The 24131-nt window shown below is 34.0% G+C and overlaps 1 protein-coding gene and 1 long non-coding RNA gene across 2 annotated transcripts in view; one reads left to right on the top strand and one right to left on the bottom strand.

Annotated features, from left to right (window-relative positions):
• The window catches only part of ADGB (androglobin), a 155540-nt gene that overhangs the window by 106883 nt on the left and 24526 nt on the right, over positions 1-24131 (top strand). Inside the window, exons 21-28 of the mRNA XM_007171346.2 lie at positions 771-906; positions 1533-1670; positions 3395-3488; positions 8047-8181; positions 8722-8875; positions 14636-14823; positions 19430-19614; positions 23203-23399. Coding sequence (XP_007171408.2) covers positions 771-906; positions 1533-1670; positions 3395-3488; positions 8047-8181; positions 8722-8875; positions 14636-14823; positions 19430-19614; positions 23203-23399 — 1227 coding nt within the window. The remainder of the gene's footprint in view (positions 1-770; positions 907-1532; positions 1671-3394; positions 3489-8046; positions 8182-8721; positions 8876-14635; positions 14824-19429; positions 19615-23202; positions 23400-24131) is intronic.
• LOC102999809 (uncharacterized) overlaps positions 14681-24131 on the bottom strand; it is a 465504-nt gene continuing 456053 nt past the window's right edge. The window contains exon 7 of the long non-coding RNA XR_009005227.1: positions 14681-14763. This is a non-coding gene — a long non-coding RNA (uncharacterized LOC102999809). The remainder of the gene's footprint in view (positions 14764-24131) is intronic.

The following is a 24131-nucleotide window of genomic DNA, read 5'->3' as shown; positions in this document are numbered from 1 at the left end:
GATCAAGAACAAGTCAGCATCAGCACTTCCTGAATGAGGGTCGGTGGCTTGAGAGAAACCCCAGGAACAAAAGGAGAACACTCTTTAGGCAATGGTGCATCTTCAAAGCTTTTGACAACACGAAGGACTAAACTGCATAGAAAAACACACGTTTAGTGTTTACAAAAAGTGATTTACAAGAGTAGGAGTTTGAGTATGAATAAGTTTTCAGAATGCTTAACCAATTTATGTAGTTTACTTTTTCATGTACGTTTAAGTGTGATACATGATGAAAAAGTTATGCCTAAATAAATTTAAAAGAGCTTTTTCAATAGGAAGTAAATACTCGTTAAGTGACAAGAAAGTGATTAAAAACTTTGACTGACATATCTTCTTTTTTGAAGCACAGGAACTAATAGTGTGTCTTATAATGGGTGGCATCTTGGGATAAAAAAAATCTGGTATTTGACTCGCTTAGGCATAAGAACCTTATTTTTTATCTTACACTATATCTCCTCAATCCATTTAATGTTATATTTTAATTGAATGTACATTATAAACATTGTTGTGGTGATTAAAGCTTATTAAGTTAAAATTAGTCAAATGATAAATAATTTTCGTCTCTTACTGGATGAGGGAGTCTGCAAAGAGTCTTCTGCTAGATGGTGTGTATATCTGAGAAATACATAGTTTTTATTTTTAGAATATCTGAAGTTTTTTAGAGCCTCTCTGGCCAGGAAAGGGTATTTTCTTGATTTAAAAAATATACTAGTGCATTTTATCTTTTTCAGGTTTTTCATGTTTCTTTATGGCATTTAATGAAAAAAGCTCAAATAGCAAAACCTCTTCCCAACCTCAAATTTGCATTCCGTGCTATGGTTTTGGACTTGGACTTACTTGATTCTTCTTTGGAAGAGGCTTCTTTAGGTACTGATTAATTTTAGATATTTATGTGACAAAGGAATTCCTAGCCTTATATGGGATAAATAATTTGAGAAAAGTACACTCAAAATTTTTGTGGAGTAGGTAGAATGGGTCTATATTAACAATGTAGAGTTCAGGCTATGCCCTGAGAAGCTCAAAAGGTTCCAAAGATCTGATGTGTGTCCCCTGTCCCACATACACCCAGGGCAGCCCAGAATTTCCCGGTTTTATTTGTTCTTGACCTTAAAGTGCATGACAATCACTATCTATACAGTAGCACTGGAGTAATTCTGGGAAGATTCTCTGATCTAAGTAACCCTCATTTCCTCCTCTTCCGATGTTCTATTCCCACCATTTTAACATTTTCTTTCAATCTTAAGAGAACCTCCATGCTACTTTCACATAGGAATCAATACTAGTTCACGAAAGTGTCAATATTTAGTGTTTCCCTTCTCCAGAATGTTTATATTCTAAAAAAGAACCACCTGCAGAAGGCAATGTTAAATATAACAACAAATCTATCGTTGTGGCACTTTATACATTAGAGGGCTTTAATAGTTAAAGGCAGTGAAAATTGGGGTAGAGATTAGATATAACTTTCAGTCCAAAGTTTGTTTTTCTCTTTCCAGCGGAATGGGTAGATGTTAAATATAATGTGCCAACAAGCGATAAAGAGTATTCTCCTGAGGAAGTAGCAGCAGCAATTAAAATTCAAGCCATGTGGAGAGGGACGTACGTCAGATTACTTATGAAAGCTAGAACACCAGGTATACTCTTTCAATCATTTATAAAATGAACTTGCATAAATAAGGATGAATATTTGTTTACGTGCTAACAAAAAGCATTTTAGAGTCATTCTACTTTACGGCTCAGCTAATTCTTTTTAATTCTATCAATATTGAATTTCCTTGAGTTCAGGATGCATGTCAGTACACTCATGCTTTTTGTTCCTGGAATATAGTGCAGTGCCTGGCACAGACTGAGCACACAACAAATACTGGCTGAATGAATGAATGAATGAATGATCAGCTGTATTTTCCCAATCTATCATGCGTTCTTTATAAAACAGGAAACTGGCCTTTTTCTCCATTCATCCCCTGTGCCTAGCAGAATGCTTTAGCAGTCAGTTTCAGCTAAGTCATAGACAGTTTTTACATTTCTAGACCATTTTTCAAAGAAGTGAATGAATGAATGAGTGAATGAATGAATGAATTTAATGAAGAAGCTTCCATATATGCCTGTGGTGACATACATTTAGAAGGCATAAAATGCTTTTAAAGTATATTATTATATTTATTAAATCAAATATATTTATGCATATGAAGTAAACTATTTCATGAGGTCTATTTTAACAGCTCAAAATAATACACTGCAGAGGCAAAAAAATTATATTCAATTATTTTCATTCTGCAATTTTTGTTAATGCTTTTAGAGAAAAAGCCTTGCCTCCAATAGAATTCTTTGAGTATTTTGAAACATTTTGTTGTAAAAATATCTCTGAAACATTTAATGAGAAATATCAAAATGTTCATCTAAGCAGTAAAAACTATAGATACACAAGTGTAAAAAGAAACAAACTATACTGCATAGTTTTGTGGTAGAAAAATATTGCTGTCACTTGATTTTTATATTTTTTTCTATCAGAAAAAAAAGTAATTATAAATTCATCAAATTAAATATGTGGTAAAATACACATGTTGTCCATATATGCCGTAAAAATTATATTCATACAATGATTTTTTTCTCTTTATAAAGACAAAAATGAGCAGCTTAATAATATTTTAATAGCATTTGCATTAATTGAATAATTCTTGTGTGTACAGAACTGTTCTAGATTCTGGCCTTATAGAAAGAAATTAGTAAAACTGACAAGGTTTCTGCTCTGATGAATCTTGTGTTGTAGTGGTCATAGGCATACAGCAGAAAGTAAATATATTAAGATACTGATTTCAGATATGAGTAAGTACTGTGAACAAATTAGGATAATTAGAAAAAAAGTCAGTTTCTGACATGTTAAATTTGAGGCATTTATTATGGATTTGCATTTTTCTTGCCAAATCACCTCTTAAGCCATTTGTGGATTATGCTTTAGATTAAGCTTCAGTGAGATCCTATTAGCCATTGTTTTTTAGAAAAATTGGATGGATTATTTTTTCTGACACAAGAGCTTTCATAAGGATTTTTTTTGGTGTGATAAATGATCTCTCATTGTAAATGCTTTGATGAGTATCTTCAGTTAGATCAAAGAGCATTTTATAATTTTTAAACTAAAGATGAAGGGAAACAGCATAAAATTGTGAGCAGAGCTCTTGACTAGAGGTTCACAGCTTTATATTTTAAACATGGTTTATTGCTAGTAAAGCTTCAGACTTTGGATATTACCTTACTGGTGAGTTTCAACTCCCTCACCTGTAAAAGGAGGGCTTAGAACAAAATAATTTTTCAGGCACCTTACAGCCTTGATATTGCTATTTTTTATTGTTATTTTTAGGCACAAAGGAAAATACCAGTGTTGCAGATACTCTTCAGAAAGTTTGGCCTGTACTGGAACAGAATATAGAACAGTATGCGATTTCTCTCTTAAGGTAAAGCAGTGTAATGATGTTTCTTATTGTAACCTTTCTTATTGTTTCTTACTGTAACCTAATGATGTCCCTTTCTTAAGGTAAAGCAGTGTAATGATCTTACTATAAGTTCCAGTTCAAATGCTACTATATTTGTTGAGTTTTTCCTAATCACCACAGCTAGAAACATACCATTGCTTCTGAACTTCCACACTTCCTACTTTTTTTTGTCTTCATTGCACTTACCTAATACCCTAAGCATAAAACCTCTGAGAAGCAAAACAGAGTTTTTTTGAAGTCTTTTGGTGCTAAAGAGATAAAAGTTAGAGTTTAGGACCTGCTAGGGGAGAGGACTCCAGTAAACAATGAAAGTTGTCAGTTGAAATCCCTGGAGGACAACATTCTAGAAACAGGGACAAGTGTGAAGTAGATTGAGCCTTAGGAAAACTGCGTTTTAACGACAAACCATGTTCAGAGCAGGATAATCTGAAAAAACTAAGAGAAAATCATATATATATATATATATATATGTATATATATATATATATATATATATACATATATATATATATAAGTAAAAGAAGCAGACCATTTGGTGATGTAGGAGCTAGCAGACCAAATCTCTAAAGGTAACTATTATGGAAATGCCCAAGAAAATAAAGGTTAAAGAAAGAGAAAATAAATTAAAAGTCTAGATTAATAAAACACAGCTAAATGGAAATTACATAAATAAGATTTTTAACAACTGAAATTTAAAACTCTTTAATTAGTTAACAGAAGATCAGGAAGAACAGAGGAAGAGATTAGTGAAACGGGAGATAGGTCAATAGAAAAATAGTGGAAAATAAGGAAAGAGCTAAGGGACATGGGGAACATGCTTAGAAAGTCTAATATTTGTATCATTATAGTCCCAGAATGTAAAAAGATAATAGCTGATAAATTTCCAAAACTGATAAAATACATCAACCCATATTTTCAAGAGACTCTGCATGCAGACTCCATGCAGGAAGGACACAAAGAGAATGAAACCCAGACTCATCGTAGTCAAATTGCTGAAAACCAAAGGCCAAAAGAAAAACCTTCAAAGTAACCAGAGAAATAAGACACACTATTTTCAAAGGACAATCACACTAAGAGCCATATGTAGGAGTAAATTCTTAACGTTAGCAATGCAAAATGCAGAAGTTGAGTAATAAGCTTTAAAGAGTTCTAAGGTTCTAGCATGAAAGCAGAAATGGTAAAAGTAATAATCTAGATGAAACACTGGTAAGGCAAGGATGCATAATACATTTGCTAGCAATGCTAATGGATCAACAAGTGAATTTAAGAAATAAGATTAATCTTATACATATTCCAGAGAACAGAAAAAAAGAGGAGACATTTACCAACTCATAACCTTGATTTAAAAAACTCAACAAGGACAGTAAAAAAAGTGAAATTGCAAACCAATCACCCTCATGAAATTAGATGAAAAAATGTAATAAAATATTAGCAAACCAAAATCAGAATTATATAAAAAGAATAATACCTTATAACCAAGTGGCTCTCCCAATCTAAGACATGTAATAGTGGTTTAACATTAGGAAATTCATCAATTCAGCACATTAACAGGGAAAAGGAACAAATCACTTGGTTCTCTGGATAGGTTCAGAAAAAAACATTTGAAAAATTTTAACACAAATTCAAAATATTTAAATTTTTTAGCAAACTAGGATTAGAGAAGACTTTCCTTAATATGTTATGGTATCTACTATTTTTAAGCAATTACTACAAACATGATTAGTGGTGAAATTTTGAAAGCTTTTCCTTGAGTTTGAGAATGAGACAAAGACGCCTGACCAAACACTTCTATTCAAGATAATCCTGGAATTTTGTGAAGGGCAAAAAGGCAATAAAGCAAAATAAAAGTCACTAGAATTTGAAGGGAAGAAATAAAACCACTGTTTACAGACAACATGGTTATATATGTAGAAAATGCCGAAAAATCTACATGAATTTATTAGAATTAATGAGAAAATTAAAGTTTCTGGATACAAGGTCAAAATGAAATAACGATTGGACTTATATTTGTAAGCAAGAGCCAAATAGAAAATTATGCATGTAAACATATAAAAATTTAAAATAACCTAAAGTTAATGAAAAAATTTCATGATGAGCCAAATGTCAAAATTTTAAATTTGGAAAAAATCCAAATTTGTATTTTCCCAACCCTGAGAGTGAGTACCTCACTCACCTCACCCAAGTCCTGACCTGTGGATACTGCTATCACCTGATAATTCAGCTTGATTAAACTTTTGCTCCAGAAGCCCTGTTTTCTAAAACGGGTACTCTTCTGCCTAAGAACCCAATTGTTTGGACAGACACAGAGAGCACGAAGAACCTCCTTCTCCAAACTGCTTCAACATTGTGAGGAAGATTTCTGGCCCAGAAATTACACCTAATTTTCATGTAAATGGAGTGCTAAAATCATGTGTTGCCCTATTAGGGACTCAGGTCAGTTCACTATGGAGGTGTATTTGAAACACAGGCATAACTCCTTCAGGGAGCTGGCGTTCCTCTCCATGTGTTCCTTCTACCATAGCCAAGAGCATTTCCCAGAAAGAAACTCAGCGAATATCCAATGCAGATATTGGCCATGCTCTTTGAATAGTTTGAGTTGTACACCCCAATCTATTGAACGGATGAAACTCACAAGTCTCACCCATCTCTAAACTTAAATGTCAGGAGCATCCAAAGCTACCTCCTCATCCTAGCAGGCATTAATTACATGGTCAAAAGCACATCTTTTAGTATAAGACCTAATGCTAACCCCACTTCTACTAATTATCAGATGTGTGACCTGGGGTAAGTTTCTTATCCTCTCTGAACATAAAATTAAGTTTTTTTCATCTGTAATATAAGGATAATAATATCTACTTCATAGTATTATTCCTTTATAAAGCTGTAAAGATAAATTAAGGTAATCCTGGAAAATTATTTAGCACAATGCTACAGATTGAGCCATTACACAACATTAGCTATTATAAATATTGCTATTATTAGTAGTAGTACCTGAGTAACTTTGAGGTCCTTGAGCCTGGCCTTGCATTCTCAGACCTGTAGGGGCACAACTTCACCAAGTTGACTTTGGGCAAGGCTCAGTTTTCCAATATAACTTTCTCTCTGTCCTAGGATGCAAAGTTAAAACTAAATCTTTTGATTATGTCAGGGATATCTCTCTATGGGTCATTTAAGATATTCCACATGGTACATCAGGATTCTGATGGTCCTATACTCATTAGAATTTCCTGAGGTATATGAAAAATAGTAGAATGTGTGATGGAAACAGTGACAGTCTGGAAAGCCTTTAAATTGCACCCTTCTCTTAGAATCAGTTCCCTATGTGGCCTGCTTAGTTCCTGTACTGGCTCAGCCAGCTCCTGCATTTAGACTCAGCCAGCCCCCATATGATTGACAGGGATACTCTGCATTGACAGACCATCACGTCATACTTCCTGCTGAGGGTGATCAGGTTATTTATCAACCAAACTGGGACACTTCGACAGGGAACAAGGGAGCACTATTAATAATTATGCCAGGGATATGAGCCTAAACCAGGACTGCCCCAGAAGAACCAGAATATATAATCACCCTTGTCTTTGTTCTTGTCATTATTTTGAAGAGCTTTTTAAAATCCTTCCAAATATAAACCTGTCATTTTCCTCCCACCACCAAAGACCAGTGATCAAATGGAGCAGGTGAATCCTATCCTCTGTGAGGACCTCTATGGCTCTGCTTCCCCGTGACAGTATAGTTGAGCCATCCACCTTCTGGAAGCCAAGAGCACCTCTAGCTCTGTCTAGACCTCTAACAGAGAACCATTCCTATGGCCATTATAGCTTCTGTCCCAGCTAATACCCAAGACATTGCATAAAAGACCTGAGATTCCTGGTGCTACTGAGGCTGGGTCCAGTTCCTGGCAGAGTGGGAGGTACAGGACCCGGAGGATCTCTCTCATCACTTCCATCGTGTTCTGGAATATGCCACAGGCTTCCAGGGGTCAAACATGGAGAAACCTCAGTTGCACCAGAAATCATGTAGAAGGAAAACTCTGGCACTCTCCCCTTGTTTGTGGCCTCTGTTTTTAGGGGGTTTTTTAGTCTTTTCTTCCAAATCCATTCCTCACTTTAAACTCCATTCTAGTATTGAGTCTCCAGTCAACCCCAGACCTTCAGTGGCTCCCACCCAGTTTTATTGCTAGTTTGCCTGCTTCTAGTTTCATCACCCTTATAGGTTGAACTTTAGTGCTGATTTCCCATCTATAAATTTCAGTTACTCCTTAGATCATGAATTAGGTTCTCTCTTGACTAAGAACTTCAAATAACTTTGGGCACCTTTGATAGACATCATGGTTAATCTGGAATGGGCTCTCCTGCTTTGGTGCCGTGCACCACGAGCCCCCATTTGATGAAGGACTCAATCTAGCCAACAATGTACTACAATATTTTATGCTGTTTCTTTGCCTATTTCTTTTTTGTAAATAGAATTTATTTTAAAAGTTCTTTTGCCATTGGTACTTAAATTATTTTTAAATTTTTAGACTAATGTTTAAAAGTAAGTGCAAGTCTATGGAATCTTATCCATGCTATCAAGATGAAGAAACTAAGATTGCTTTTGCTGACTACACTGTGACTTATGCAGACCAGCCACCAAATACTTGGTTTATAGTATTCAGGTGAGGCTATCATATTGGCAAGTAACATCACTCTTAAGTGGCATGAAATAGTCATATATACAAAGCTTTCTTTATGATAGTAGTAAAAGTATTAATATGAACGTTTAAGTTGCTTTCAAAAGTTAGTTAAAATTTCTTCCATATCTGCTATGCATAAATGAGATATTATAGAAATTTTTATTCATGTTTCTTTAAACAAAATATGAAGACTATGAAGTGTTAATTGTTAGATCTTTTTATGAGTATGGTAAACATAATATAATAAATTGATACGCTTTCCGTATATAAATAAATTTACTAATTTCAAAGCAATAGCCTATTAGGTAAGAGTCACAAACTACTTATAAATGGGATTTCTTAAAAGGTTTGCATTTGCATGACAAAATAGTGTATCAATAAGAATTTTAAAGGAAAACGGTATGCGTGCTTTTAAGTTATTTGCAGCTTTAAACTTATGTTTTTATTTCTTAGCATCAAACCTAATTTCAAACTTTCTTTATGATTCATGTCAAGGGAAAGTTCATGCTTTTGTAATTACAGAGAAACATTTTTGGTTCCTCAAGATATGACTTTGGTTCCCAAAGTATATACTACACTTCCAGTCTGTATCCTCCACGTTGTTAATAATGACACAATGGAACAAGTGCCAAAGGTATTCCAAAAAGTGGTGCCCTATCTTTATACTAAGAATAAGGTAGGTGTAAAATTTATTCTCCTCATATGATAGAATAGCAGTGAGAAGTCAGCACCCTGAGAGGTTCCAACAGAAGGTAGAACAGATGTGTTTTCAATCTACATAACAGAGGAATAGGGTCCTGGTCTTTCTCCATAGAAGTCCCATGTATTTGACAGCAAAAGGTAATTAATGCGAGTGCTAGAACATTCACCTTTTAGCCCTCCTTCTTATCTTTTCTCCAAAGAAAATATGACAAAAGGAAAAGTTAGAAATTCTCATTATTAAAATCATAAAATCATACAAACCCTTAAAATGAAAATGGAGGTAAAGAGCACATTTAGTCCTATCCCTAAACCAAACCAAAGCAGCAGGTTTTCTCAGTTTCCCAGTGGGTTTTTTATTCTATTCCTAAACATGTCAGAAGATTGTGATTACACAGCCACTCACCACCCCACCAGCCCCAGTCTTTTCCAGGGCTGCCCAGATTCCTTCGCGAATAGACACTCTTGGCACATTACTCCTGCTGAATACAGACCCTGATGGCTGATGTCCACGCAAATCATGTTGCCTCTCTATTTACCTGAACCTCATTTTTGTGTTTCCAGTCATTTCTTTTAAGAGGGAAGCACGATAAAAGATAGTGTATACCTGCACTGTAAATCAGGAGATCTCCTGTAGTTCTGATGTTCCATTCTTTAGTTGTATGGCTTTGAACCTCTTTATTTTTCTCTTCGAGCTGTGGTTGTGATTGACTTTTATGGTTCTATGCATTATTTTGTATAAATTTAGACATACCTACCTGATGAATACTGGTTTATAGGAATAAAAGATATAGAATATCACTCCTTAAAAGAACCCGATAGTTCTTTTGAGTTATTTTAAGAATTTTTTTAAAATAAGACTTTATTTTTTAGAGTCACAGCAAAATTGAGAGCAAAGTACAGAGATAGTCCTTATACTCTCTTCTCCCCCACGTGCACAGCCTTCCTCATTATCAACATCCCCTACCAGAGTGGTGCATTTGTTACAGTTGCTCATTTTACATTGACACATCATAATCACACAAAGTCCACAGTTTACCTTATGGTTCGCTGTTTGTGTTGTACCTTCTATGGGTTTAGAGAAATGTAAAATGACATGCATCCATTATTATGAGATCATGCAGAGTATTTTTACTGCCCTAATAATCCTCTGTGTTCCACTTATTTATCCACCCACCCCGAGCCCTGACAACCACTGATCCTCTTACTATCTCCATAGTTTTGTCTTTTCCAAAATGTCATAAAGTTGGAATCATATAGTACATAAGAAAACTTTTCAGATTGGCTTCTTTCACTTTAAAACTTGCATTTAATCTTTCTTCATGTCTTTTCATGGCTAATAGCTCATTTATTTTTAACGCTGAATAATATTTCATGTCTGGATATACCACAGTTTATTTATCCATTCACCTACTGTAGAACATCTTGGTTGCTTCCAAGTTTTGGCAATCATGAACAAAGTGTGCATGTTTTTGTATGGACATAAGTTTTTAACTGTTTTGGGTAAATAACAAGAAGCATAATTTCTGGATCATGTAGTGAGAAACCGCCAAACTGTTTAGTTTTGTAAGAAACCACCAAACTGGCCTCCAAAATGTCTGTAACATTTTTCATTCCTGCCAGCAATAAATGAGAGCTCCTGTTGCTCCAGACCCTCCTCAGCATCTGGTGTTGTCCGTGTTGTGGATTTTGGCCATTTTAATACCTGTGTAGTGTTATTTCATTGTTGTTTTAGTTTCCCTGATGTCGAGCATCTTTTCATATGCTTATTTGCCTTCTATATTTCTTCTTTGATGAGGTGCCTGTTAAAATATTTGGCCAATTTTTAAATCAGGTTGTTAGTTTTCTTATTATTGAGTTTTTAAAGTTTTTGTACATTTTGGAAACAATCCTTTATCATATGTGTCTTTTGCAAATATTTTTTCCCAGTCTATGGCTTGTCTTCTCATTTTCTTGACATGTTCTTTGACAGAGCAAAAGTTTTTAATTTTAATAAAGTCCAGCTTCATTAAAATTCATGGATCCAGTTTCATGGATCATGCCTTTTTTGTTGGATCTGGAAAGTCATTGCCACACCCAAGAGATTCCTAGGCTTTCTCTTATGTTACCCTCTAAGAGTTTTATAGTTTTGTATTTTATAATTTGGTCCGTAATCTGTTTCGAGTTAATTTTTGTGAAGGATGAGGGTCTGTGTCTAGATTCTCTTTTTTGCTTTGGGTGTCAAGTTTTTCCAGCACCATTTGTTGAAAAGACTGTTTTTGATCCATTGTATTGCCTTTGCTCTTTTGTCAAAGATCCGTTCACTATATTTATGTGGGTCTATTTCTGGGTCTATTCTATTCCATTGATCTGTATGTCTGTTACTTTGTCAAAATGACACTGTCTTAATGATGGCAGCTTTATAGCGAGTCTTAAAGTCGATTAGTTTCAGTTCTCCAACTTTGTTTTTCTCTTTCAGTATTGTGTTGGTTATTCTTGGTCTTCTCCATATAAACCTTACAACCAGTTTGTTGGTATCCATAAAATAGCATGCTGAGATTTTGATTGAGATTGCATTAAATCTATAGATCAAGTTGGAAATAACTGAAATATTCACAATGTTGATTCTTCCTATCCATGAACATAGACTATCTCTTCATTTTTTTAGTTCTCCTTTGACTTTGTTCATCAGAGTTTTATAATTTTTTTCATACACATTTTGTACATATTTTGTTAGATTTATATCTAAGTATTTCAGTTTTGTGGATGCTAATGTAATTTGTTTTTAATTTCAAATTCTACTTGTTCACTGTTAAACTATTTCCAAGATTTTAGGATTTTAGGAAACTTCTTAAAAATCAGGCCAATTAAATTTTTGATGAAATCATTTAATCCATTTATATCTATATATAGAGGTGTGTGGCTGTGTATAACTATTGTTAAAAGTTTATATTTTACTAATGAGTTTTTATACTATTTCATTATAATTTAAAAACTCATGTTTTATTAAAAGCTTATCATTTTTTTCTATTTTTCATGAGATACAAATTTTCTCAATAATGCAGTCTGATTTTACTAAATTTGAAGATATTATCAAATTGTAAATTGGACTTAAATCATTTTTAGTTTGTATTAAATTTTGCACATTTACTTCACATTTACATTTTATTAGAAAGTCTGATAGACAATATTTTTGTGTGCAGTTATGTATATTTGGAGTTATATACTTAAATGTAATTTTTAAAAACTCAAAGTCTGTGCACCAATATATTATTTTTCTAATTGCTTTGAAAGAGTATTTATATTTCAATTAAAAATAGAAGAATTTGCCAATAAAAGACAATTTCTGTACATCAAACAGGTACTTAAAAACTGAATTTATTTGACGCTAATATAATTTGACCCTCCATACAACTCCCTTTTGCACTATATTTATTCTCCCTTATGTCCTAGTAAATAGCAATTTATTAAAAATTATAGCTTGGGAAATTTATTAATAAACCTTGCCTCTCTCCAGCAGAATATCTTGGGTTAAACCAAACACTATAAGAGATAACTAGTTCTTTGTTAACAAACTTGTCTTCACACCAGTAACAATTGATGGGTTATTTTTTTAATGTCTGTCAAGTTTGGCCTAGATTTCCTTTTGAATATAAAAATTTATTTCATTTGTGATTGGAAATCAAAAGTCCCAAAGATCCACATGAAAAAGATGATTTCATTCAAAGGGAGACTCTATCAAGATCATAGATATCATTAAATTCTAGAGATGAGCTCTTTACTTCTCTAGATAAGTATGCTAATATTAATCATATTAGCCATTGATACTTAATTTTTGTAGGGATCTTTAAGGATATTTAGTTGAACCACATAAGAATCTGATTCTTGTTTATATCTAGCATACTTTGGGTTTGGTTTGGTTTTTGTTTAGTAACCCCAGTGAAGACCTCCCTTTCTAGACTAAACTTGAATTTGGGGGATAGCTTTAAATGATGCATTTTGAGTCAATATGCAGAAGAACACTCTATCATCTCCATTTAACTATTATTTCTAAACTGTAAATTTAAGATTGCAACAAGCATAGCCATTCCCTCTGTCAAATAACCTCCTGTCTTCTAACCTCTCACTGTAGGTCTTTTTAGAATAAAATAGAATGAGGAGGAGAATATAGAACTGTATGACTACAAGAATAGCTTCAGTCATCCTTTTTGTGGTATGGTTTTCCTTTCGTCACAATTCTTGATCTTTGAACATTTCTCCAAATTATCTAAGTCTCCTCTAAAATGTAGTTCCCAGAACTAAATGCAGCCTCTAAAGGGAATTCCAACCCATCTGAAGGAGGATCGTTACTCCATTGTTTTGTAGCCCATGATTGCATTCACATTTTGGCACTTGCCAGGCATTTGACACATATGTAGCCTATTTTAGGACAACTTTTCTAACGTATGTCCACAGAACTAGTGTCTAAGGTTAAAAAAAAAACAAAAAACTGGTTACACAGTTAATCCTTTAGAATTGTTTGACATATATTTTTTCATAATTTTTCAAAGACCATAACCTGTGATTTGAAATATTTATCTATGAGGTTTCTCAGTACTCAGTACTCTATTATGTTACTCTTCTATTACAGAGTCTTGAGGTCGTTTTAGAGTCACCAGGTCCTCTCTTAAAATCCTATCACTGGTTTAGCTTTAGACTTTCACTTACCAATATCTATCCTACCATTTTATAAACTTTTATTCCTCTCAAAATTGTTCTCTGAGTCTAGACAAACACACAATCAGAGTCATGTAATTTTGTTTTGCTTCTTTAATAGATTAGTACCACAAGCTCAAATAATAACAAAAACAGCAATAAATCTGTACTTTGCTGATAAAAACACTTTAGCGTACATGATTTATCTTCCTTTTCTTCTTGCCCCAAACGTAATGTCAAAGGTCCTTATGGGTGTTGCAATTCTGATCTTATTACAGGTTTTGGAATTTTGGTTAACATTCCTAGGTGTTTTTTGCAATGTTATGAATTCATTCTGTCTTGTGTATTTCTAATTTTTGTTTCTGAAAATCTAGACACATCGGAGAGCTTCCTCTGCATCAGAGAGCAACTGGAATACAAATCTATATTCTTATGTCTTGTTAGAAATGTATGGAATTATAAACTCAGAATTACTTTGAACTTTTGTCTGTTAGCACTTTCCCAGGTTCCTTAACTGCCTCTTTTCTCCAACCTAAAGAGCTCATCTCCAGGCTCACATCTGGGTTCCATGGAACCAGATCTGCTGCTAATTTGATAGCTTTACCTGCCAATGGTCATCCCAAGGGCACTACATTTCCATAAACTCTTCTGCCTTTTTCATCTCATATTTAGAAAGATGATACTGAGAAGACAGGGAAATCAAGTAGGAAGCTATTGGGCTAATCCAGGATGATATAATGATAAAAATCTGCCTTAGGAAGCATTAGGAGAATTAGCAGGAAATGTAGTAATCATCTACCACAGTTAAGCACTTTTTTTTTATAGCTAGGGAACCATACAAACAAAAGTGTTAGAGTTTTCCATTTTCTCCAAAAACATGTAAGATAGCAATTTTTAAGAGGGATTTCAAAACATGCTAGTGATTTGTTGATTATCAATCGATTTTAGGATCTTTATGTATATTAAGATAATAAATATTTTTAATACTGTGAAATCATCTATTGTACCTTTGAGAGACTAGTGACAATGTCACTTACTTCTGTGTAATTATTTTTTCCTGTAGAAAGGATATACATTCGTGGCAGAAGCATATACTGGTGATGTGTATGTAACATCCTCACGATGGAAAATGCGCCTCATTGGTTCTTATCATCCACTCCCATGCCTGTCTCGAGATCTTCCATGTAATACCTTTGCCATAAAGGAAATCAGAGATTACTACATACCCAATGATAAGAAAATTGTATTCAGGTATGTGACAGAAAGGAAATGCATTCCTTTAAAAATATTAATAATTTTTGTATTAAATAATTGACTTTAAATTTAAATATTTTATTTTAAATATTAATATTATCAAAAACAATAAATTTTCTGTAAAATTCTGGGTGAATTTTGAACTTCACTTTTATACTCTTTTGGAAACAACATAGAGAGTAATGTGATTATATAAATGCTATATAAGATCAAGCCTATGTTGCACATAATGGTTTCTTAGTCCTCATCGTATTTGACTTTCATTGAACATCCTTCATAACACTCTTCCCTCTTTTTTACTCTCTCCTCGTTCTGTTCCATCTCTAACTCTTCTCTTTTGTAGGTTTCTCCTTATCTGCCAACTCATCCTTCTTTTCATACTTATTTATATATTCTCCATGAATGGCCTCATCATGGACTCCACTCTCTTTCATTAATCAGCTCTTTTCATTCTCATTCCCCCATACCTCTCATCTCTATGCCCTCCTCTTTATTCTCAATGTCCTCCACTACTTCAGGGCCTCATTATATTTTGTCTATAGAAATGCTGTGTTCATGTCTCCATTATATTCACTCTTCATTTTTAACTATTTCTCTGTCTCTCTTACCTTATTCATTTACATATCCATCCTTTACTACCAGAGTAGTTACCTTTCTAACACACATATTTAAATATGTGATTTCCCTTCTTTAAAATTTTGGACAACTTTCCACTGGCTGTAAAATAAAATCCAAACCACAAACACTCTTGCCCAGGCTCCCAACACATGATGCACTCTCTTGATGGAGCTATGGACCAACTCCTGACATATTTGTAATGTGATTTTATCTTGCCCATGCCTTTCCTCTTGTCTTGTTATATCCTGTCCCCATTTCTCCACCTAGCAAAATTTATCACTTTTAAGGATCATTTTCAACAGTCAAATCTTTTATACCCAAACCTCCAAATATAACTAGTTAGTCCTGGTCATGTTTCTATAGTCTTTTGTTCTTTCTGAGAATGTGACATATCAAATTTTATATGGTTAATTTCACATCCACCTCCATGAGAATTAACACTTACTGGAGGCAGGAACCATGTCTTATCAATATAGGATGTATTGATATATGCCTGATACGTAGTTGGCCTTCATTAAATATTGTTAAATGTTCGTTAAATGTTGTTATTAAATGAGTTGTTAGAATACTTGTCTTCTCTTTTTCATATATTTTTTCAATGCAGAAAGTTTGGCAAATATGTAAATATATTATTAAGGAAATAAAAATCACCCATAATCAATCAACCTAGAAACAATCATTGTTTGTATTCTATTGTATTTTCTTAGAATGTTTTTTCTAGTCACAGTTTAACATTATTAAAATCATAACATAATTAAAGTTTTATAATCTGACCTGTTTACTTAACATTATAGTGTTAACATTTCCCAATGCCATTAAGACATTTTGTGAACTCTTTTTCATGATTATCTAATAATTATTCATATGAATATACAAGTTTTTTGGTTATTGGTTATTCCCTGTTGTTACAAATTTCCTTTTCTACTTTTTCTATAGTATTAATAGAGATATGATGGACAAATTTTATTGTAAATATTTTTAAAATTTTCTGATTATTGTCTAAAGATTTATTGTTTTAAAGAGATTAAATGTTTTAAAGATACCATACATATCGGTAAATTGGTTTTCAAAAGTAAAACCCAAGTCTTTTTGACAGTATAGGCACAAATAATAATTCATTGTATTCTGGCTGATTTTTCTCTATTCTGGCTGATTTTTCTCTATAATTCATATTTATTTGTTCCTTAAAACCTTTTTCCCTTTAACAAACATGCTCACATTTTTTGCAAAGAAAGATAATCAACAACAAAACTAAATTACAGAACAATATATACAGTATATCCCAAGTATATTTTCTTATGTTTATATTTGTTTATATATTTTATATACAGGTAAAATTTTAGAGAAAATACTAAACAAAAGCACATAAACTGAGGGCAATAAAAGGGTTGAAGAATTCTCTTTTTAATCTATCTGCTTCTTGTAATATATGTGCATACTGCCTATTAGAAGAAAGCGAAAAAAAAAATGGAGAGAAGGAAGGAAATGTGGCAGTAACTAAAAATAACAATTGTGATAAAGTATTTTAACTACTATGATAGGAAACCATTGTATCACACAGCAGGGCCACTATTAGACTCAGTGATATTGAACCCAATACCTAAATTAGTCATAGCAGCTGGTCCTAAATCTGTCAGGATGAGTTGAGAGGAAGGTGAGGAGAGAACTGCTTGACTAGCACATGTAAAAATTCAGAAATTAGAGAGAATATGACCTTTTCAGGATGACCTTTGTTTTGTTTGCAAAATGGGGTTCTAGGGTGCTATAGCAAGCAGTAAGATCCAGAGGTTGGCAGGGCCCTTTCCTGAAGGGCCTCAAGGCAAGAAGAGATTCAGATTTTACCGTAGAGGCAATGAGATGCTTTGGAGGATGTTAAGAAAAATGGCATTAATAGATTTGTGTTAAAACATTATGTCTGCAATGTATGAATTGAAAAAGTACTCTAAATATAATTTCTAAGAACAGAAAAAATGTTAGAACCTTATTGTTATGAAATTACATGTAATCATAAAAGGTACAAAACATAAAAAAAAAAGGAAAAAAAGCTCACTCGGAAGACTGCAGTGTGTTGAATGGATAAAGGGAAACATAACTGGAAACAGGGAAACCAGCCAGGTAGCAGTTGCAAAATAACCCAGGTGTGTGATCATGGCAACTGAAATAAGTCAGTGTATTTGTTTGCTACAGCTGCCATAACAAAGGCCCACAAACTGGCAAAGTAGGTGGCTTAAACAACAGAAATCCTGACTGCTAGAAGTCTGAGATCAAAGTGCCAGCTGGATTGATTCCTACTGAGGGCTGAAAGAGAGAAAATACTCCATGCTTTCTGCTAGCTTCTAGGGGGTTCTGGTCATTGGCATTCTTTGACTTGTAGATTTATCACCCTGGTCTTTGTGTTCCTCTTCACACACCATTCTCCCTGTGTCTCTCTGTCTCCAAATTTCCCCTTTTCATAAGGACCTCATTTTAACTTGATTACCTAGAGTGCGCGGGCTTCAGTAGTTGTGGCTCGCGGGCTCTAGAGCACAGGCTCAGTAGTTGTGGTGCACGGGCTTAGTTGCTCTGCAGCATGTGGGATCTTCCCAGACCAGGGATCGAGCCCATGTCGCCTGCATTGGCAGGCGGATTCTTAACCACTGCACCACCAAGGAAGTCCTAAATCATTTTCAGGTGTTAAACATGGTAGACCAGTGAAATGTCCAAGGGATACTGCATAGGGGAGTCGGGCTGGAGACATAGATTTGGAACTCATTATTCTGTTTCTGCCCATGGAAGTGCCCAGAAAAGTTTGTACAAAGAGAGTCAGATCCAGGACAGAATATTAAGATTCTCTGATATGTATGGGAATGTCAGTGTGAGAGAAGTCTAAAAATAGCACCCCTGAAATAGGAGGTACAAAAGTTATTATGCTCATGGGGAAAAGTTTTTGAAGAAAGAGAAAATGAGGGTTGATTCGACTTTGTCAGATTCTCCTAACAGTTCAGGATGATGAGAACTGAGGTTTCTATAGGGTGGTGACAAGGTGCTTGACACCAAGGCAAGAGCAAGTTTGGCACCTTGGTTGGGGGCAGAGTGGAGTGTTGTGAGCGAGTGGGGGGTGATGAGCCGAGGACAGTGGAAGTTGACAACTCTCCTGAGATTGTTTGCTGGGGAATAAAATAGAGCTGAGACTGAACAACAGGGTTGATTGAAGATTTTTGGGGGGGGGGGTTTGTTTTTTGTTTTGTTTTGGTCTGTTTTTCAGTGGGTGAGAACTGCACAGGTACAAAAGCCAATATCAAGGAGAAATAAAGTGGGGAAATTTAAGATACAGAAGAGAGAAGATAGAAAAGCAAATTTCTAGAGAAATTGAAAGTTTATAGGGTCCTGAACATTTGCAAAGATTCACCTAAAGTAGGAAAGAACCTCAACAAAACAAGAAACCTCTTAGACTGCATTAAGGGAGGAGTTGGGAAGGAATTAGACTGCACATTTCGTCTTTTTTGCAAGAGGTTCCCAACCAGCTTAGTGAAAGGGTGAGAGCACAAGCGACAGGTACTACTTCTGACTTCTCTGTATTTTTGTGAAAGAAAACACTGTTAACAGTATTTAACAAACACTGTTAACAGTGAGGTTTTGAAAGCTACTGCCAGCTGTGCTCTTTGTCCCACTGCAGAGGAGGGCGTAATGGAAAGGTTTGATGTGGCAGTAGTTTGCAATCTATCAGGTTCTACAAGTGAGTGCTTATTATATCTAAATAAAAAGTTACATTTCCTGTTTGGGATATGATGATAATAAACATCCTATATTTAACTTCATTTTACCACAGCATACTGGGATCTTTTGCCAAAGTCTATAATGGCACTAATATTTCCAGGATTTTAACTGACTTTATAAAGTGGTTTTACTTGTAGAGTATCATATCAGCAAATGAGACAGTTTCTTTTAGCTATTTGAAGGAAAGACCAGCATACTTGTTTATAAAGGTGAATGTTTTTCTTTATAGGTATTCAGTTAAAGTTGCATTACCACATCCTGTTACAATACAGGTACGCACGTCCAAACCGGATGCATTCATCAAGCTACAGATCCTAGAAAATGAAGAAGTTATCGCGAGCTCCACTGGGAAGGGCCAAGTTATAATTCCAGCAATTAACCTCTTGGGGAATGAGAAAGCCTTGAGCTCCCAGTGTAAGTGTGGCTTTTAGAATTTTACATATCTTATATAATTTTCAGGCATAATATCATATACCAGTACTCATGCTGTAGGGTTAATATAAAATTTGTAATTTCCCACAAAATTTTCAATCTAAGCAATTGAGGGCTTGAGGAAGTACTATGGATTAATAATAGTAAAATATTTTATTTCATTTAGTTGTATAAGGCTCAAATTTATTGATGATATAATTAATGTAACAAGTCTCCTACTGATAGTGATTTGTGATCATTATAATCATTAGTTTATATAAACAGTGCTGAATTTTTTAAAACAAATCTGAGTATATAATCTTCTGAACATGTATATGCATATATTAGATAAATGCTTAGAAGTAGAACTATTGGGTCATTGGGTACATGCAGTAGTGATTTAGGTATATTTTGTCAAATTGCCCTCCATTGAGTTTGTGTAAATTTACCTTCTTTTGTCCATACTCCCCTGAATGACAGTAAATTATCACATTTCTTGGTTTTTCATATTTCTTCATTTCAATTTTAATGCTAAAAAGATTTATTTATATTTCACTTATCATTAATGAGGTTTAAGCATATTTTTATATATCTTATATATCCTCCTTTAATATTTCCTTCTTTGAAAAATGTTTTGAGTGTTTTGCTCATTTTCTATTGGAATTAGTTGTTTTTCTCCTAATTTACGTGTAGATTATCATATATTAAGAAAAATGATTTTCCTTTTTCATGTTTGTTTCCAATATTTTTGATACCGGGTTATGAATGAATAACTAAATGTCTGAAGGAAGTAATGAAGGAATTCACAAGGATAGGGACTTTGTGTCATTCATTTTTAATTTTTTATTGGAGGGTAATTTACATATAGGAAGAAGTGCAAACCTAAGTTGATGAGTTTTGATAAGTGCAATGTACCAGTGTGACTCATACTCTTAACAAGATATAGAACATCTCTATTACCCAGAAAAAAATCCCTCAATCTATTTCCATTCAATTTCCCAATCCCCAAAGAGGCAACCACTGTTCACATTTCCATAACAATAAACTAGTTTTGTCTCTTCTAGAACTTCATGAAATTGGAAAACTGTAAATCCTCTTTTGGCACTGGTATCTTTTGCTCAGCATAATGTTTTTAAGATACTTCCATGTTGTTGCTACTCCATTCCTTTTTATATTGCTGAGTATTAGTCCATTGTATGGATAGACCACACAGTTTATTGCTTTAGATTTTAACTGGAATTGTGTTAAACTTGGGGAACATTGGCATCTTAACAAAACTGAGTTTTCTGGTCCATGAACACAGTATATCTTTAATTTCTCTCAACGATGTTTTAAACCTTCAATGTACAGATTTTACAGATAGTTTATTAAATCTATACCTAAGTATTTTATTTCTATAGGAGCTCCATTTAGGACTAAGAATACACATAAATTTTATCATTTGATAGCTATATTCATTTACTAGGGCTGCTGTAGCAATTTGCCACACACTGGGTGGCTTGAAACAACAAAGATATATTCTCTCACGGTTCTGGAAGGCAGAAGTCCAAAATCAAGGTGTTATCAGAGCCACATCTCCATCAAAGCCTCTACAAGAGAATCCTTCCTTGCCTCTTCTAACCGTTGTTGGCTCCTGGCATTTCTTGGCTTGTAAGAGCATATCTCTGCCAATGTCTGCCCCTGTCTTCACATGACTTTCATTCTGTGTATCTGTGTCTTCTTCTTTTCTCTTTTAAGGATGCTCATCATAGGATTTAGGGTCCTCTTTAATCCAGGTTGATCTCATGGTGGAATCCTTACCTTAATTATAGCTGCAAACACCCTTTTGTCAAATGAGGTTACATACTGAGGTTCTAGGTGGACATACCTCTTTGGGGGGTGGGGTCACTATTCCACCCACTACAATATTGTACCATGGGTCACTTAGCCTCTGTTCAGTTTTTTTCTTTATTCTTTGCTTCCATTTAGATCATCTCTATTGCTTATTTTCAAGTTTACTAATGTTTTCTTCTAAATTTGACAATGTTTAAGTCCATCCAGGAATGTCTCATTTCAGTTATAGTCAGCTCTAGAATTTCTTTTTATTTTTTATATAGTTCATTTCTCTGTTAATATTCACCATTTGTTCTTTCATTATGTCAACCTTTTCCCTTAAATCCTTAAACACATTTTTAATCACTATTTTAAAGTCCTTGTTTGCTAAGTCCAACATCTGTGTCAGCTCTAAGGGTATTTCTATTGACTTTTTTCTATTGGTTACATTGTGCACTGTCCATTGTATCTGCTACGTTACCAAGACTCTAGATTATGCTGTCTTCATCAAAAGAGTGTTGAATTTTGTTCTCGCAGACAATTTATTGACAGTTTAGCTTAATTCTATCAAAACTTTGTTCTAAGCTTTCTTAAGTCAGGTCTAGAGTTTCCATTACTCCAGGGCTAGGGTAGCTCTAAAGAATAGCCTTTCTTGAGTTTCAGCTGAATGCTCTGTGTTTTCATTAAAGTTTCTTCATTTTGGCAGAACTCCAATGTCTCTCAACACTGCAACCTTCAGAATCTCCATTAAGCTCACAATCTTCCAGTAATGTCTACCAGGCATCATTAGGTATTTGTACAAATAAAGTTTAAAATTCAGCTAAAGACTCAAGTAGACCTCTATGCATATTTGTGAGTTCCTTTGCTGCTCAGATGCCTGCTTTCTGGTACCCTGCCTCACAAATTCTAATTGTCTCAGGAGCCTCAAATTCCAGTCTTTGCTTCCTAAATCTGACAACACAGCTGTTCACTGTTTGAACTCTATTTCCCTGTGCCATGGGTGAGAAGATCCTCATGGGCAGAAATGTGGGGAAGTGGAGAGATCATCCTGAATGTTGCCCTTCTCTCAAGGATCACAGTCCTGGGCTGTCTATTGTCCTCCGGCTTAAAGCAGTTGTTTTATGCATTTTGTCCAAATTTATCATTTTTATGGTATAAAAATAAATCCAATGCCCATTATTCTGTCATGGTTGGAATCTGAATTTCCCTGTGTGTTTCACTTATGTTTCCTCAATACATGTTTGATGAATTAATGCAAATTATACAGCTCATTAATTAATTAAATTAATTCAATTATACAGCTCATATCTAGCTGTAGAGAATACAGCTCATATCATCCAGAACATATCTATTTGTATCCCTTCCAATGGCACTTATATTATCTGTTAATTAAGAAATAATGAATGTAAAAATTAAAAATTACAGTAACATACACACACATAATATTAAATGCTGAAGAAGTCAGAGTGTGTGATATTAGTTTATTGTCATTCGAGCGGCACAGAATGAATGAGAAATTGTTGAATTGTTGTATAATCTTTTATCAATCAGTGGTTGCTCAGAATATGCATTGCTCTATGCAAATCATATACCATTACAGTAAGTTTCTTTAAGACCAGAATATTTCCAAGAAGCCAGTGATGTTGGTTTTTATCTCATTAAAACAAAACAAATTGACCTGTCCATTTGAGTGTTTTATAAGGATATAACTAAATAACAGTCAGTAATAACTACGCATTCCACATATCTTAATTTAATCCTAATATTTCTCATATTCAGCTAGCAAGCAAATTCTTTCAACTCATGCTTCATTCAAGAAAGAGCAAGAATTTTACGTTAAGAAGAAATCTGCCACAGGAGGTCAGAAATCCTATAAAAGACCTGGAAGTGCAATAGTAGACACTGGCCAGCCTATTTTGGATGAGGACACTATCTCTGTACCCGCTATAGAAGAAAATGCTAGCACACCACAGCAGGTAATTTACATTTAAAAGAATTATTTAATGGTACTGCTCATAAAAATTTCACGTAAATCGCAACAATTATTTTCCTAAAAATTGTTAATGTATAATACTTTTTATATGTAGTGCCACTAGTGTATAACCAGAATTGAAGAATTATTGAAAATTTTCTCTGTGCCAAGATTTTGAAATATGTGACAAATTGAATTTTTACACTAACCCTATAACGTAGATGTTATTATCTTACATTACATATGAGTTAGTGGTTATGTGACTTTGAAAAAGGTCATATATTAAGAAAAACATATTTGCATGTGCCTTAAGTTGAAGAAATAAAGGACAATGCATATAATTTAAGGCAGCAAAAGAAAACATGATTTATCCATTGAAAACCAAGAAAATAAATTAACTAATTAAAAGAAATAAAAACAAAATGCCAAAAATAAATCCTAATATGGCAGTAATTAAAATAAATGCAAATGGATTATTAATCAATTAGAAGGATAAAATTTTAAGGTTAGATAAAAAATAAGATCCAACTGTAAGTAGTCTAAAGGTGACACTTTTAAACAAAATAGCACAGAAAGTTTAAACTTCAACCAAAAGAGAGCTGTGATGATATTTTAATATCTCAATACATAGGATTCATGGGGGATATTATATAAAAATAAAAGGAAAAATAAAGCAGTATGACCATAACTGACATATAGGCACCTCACTGCCTAGACTCAATAAATAAAAAGCAGA

The sequence above is a fragment of the Balaenoptera acutorostrata genome, chromosome 14, assembly GCF_949987535.1.
Source record: "Balaenoptera acutorostrata chromosome 14, mBalAcu1.1, whole genome shotgun sequence".
In the NCBI taxonomy this organism is placed as follows: domain Eukaryota; kingdom Metazoa; phylum Chordata; class Mammalia; order Artiodactyla; family Balaenopteridae; genus Balaenoptera; species Balaenoptera acutorostrata.
The sequence above is the reverse complement of the archived record's forward strand: the minus strand, read 5'-3'. Positions and strand labels throughout refer to the sequence as shown.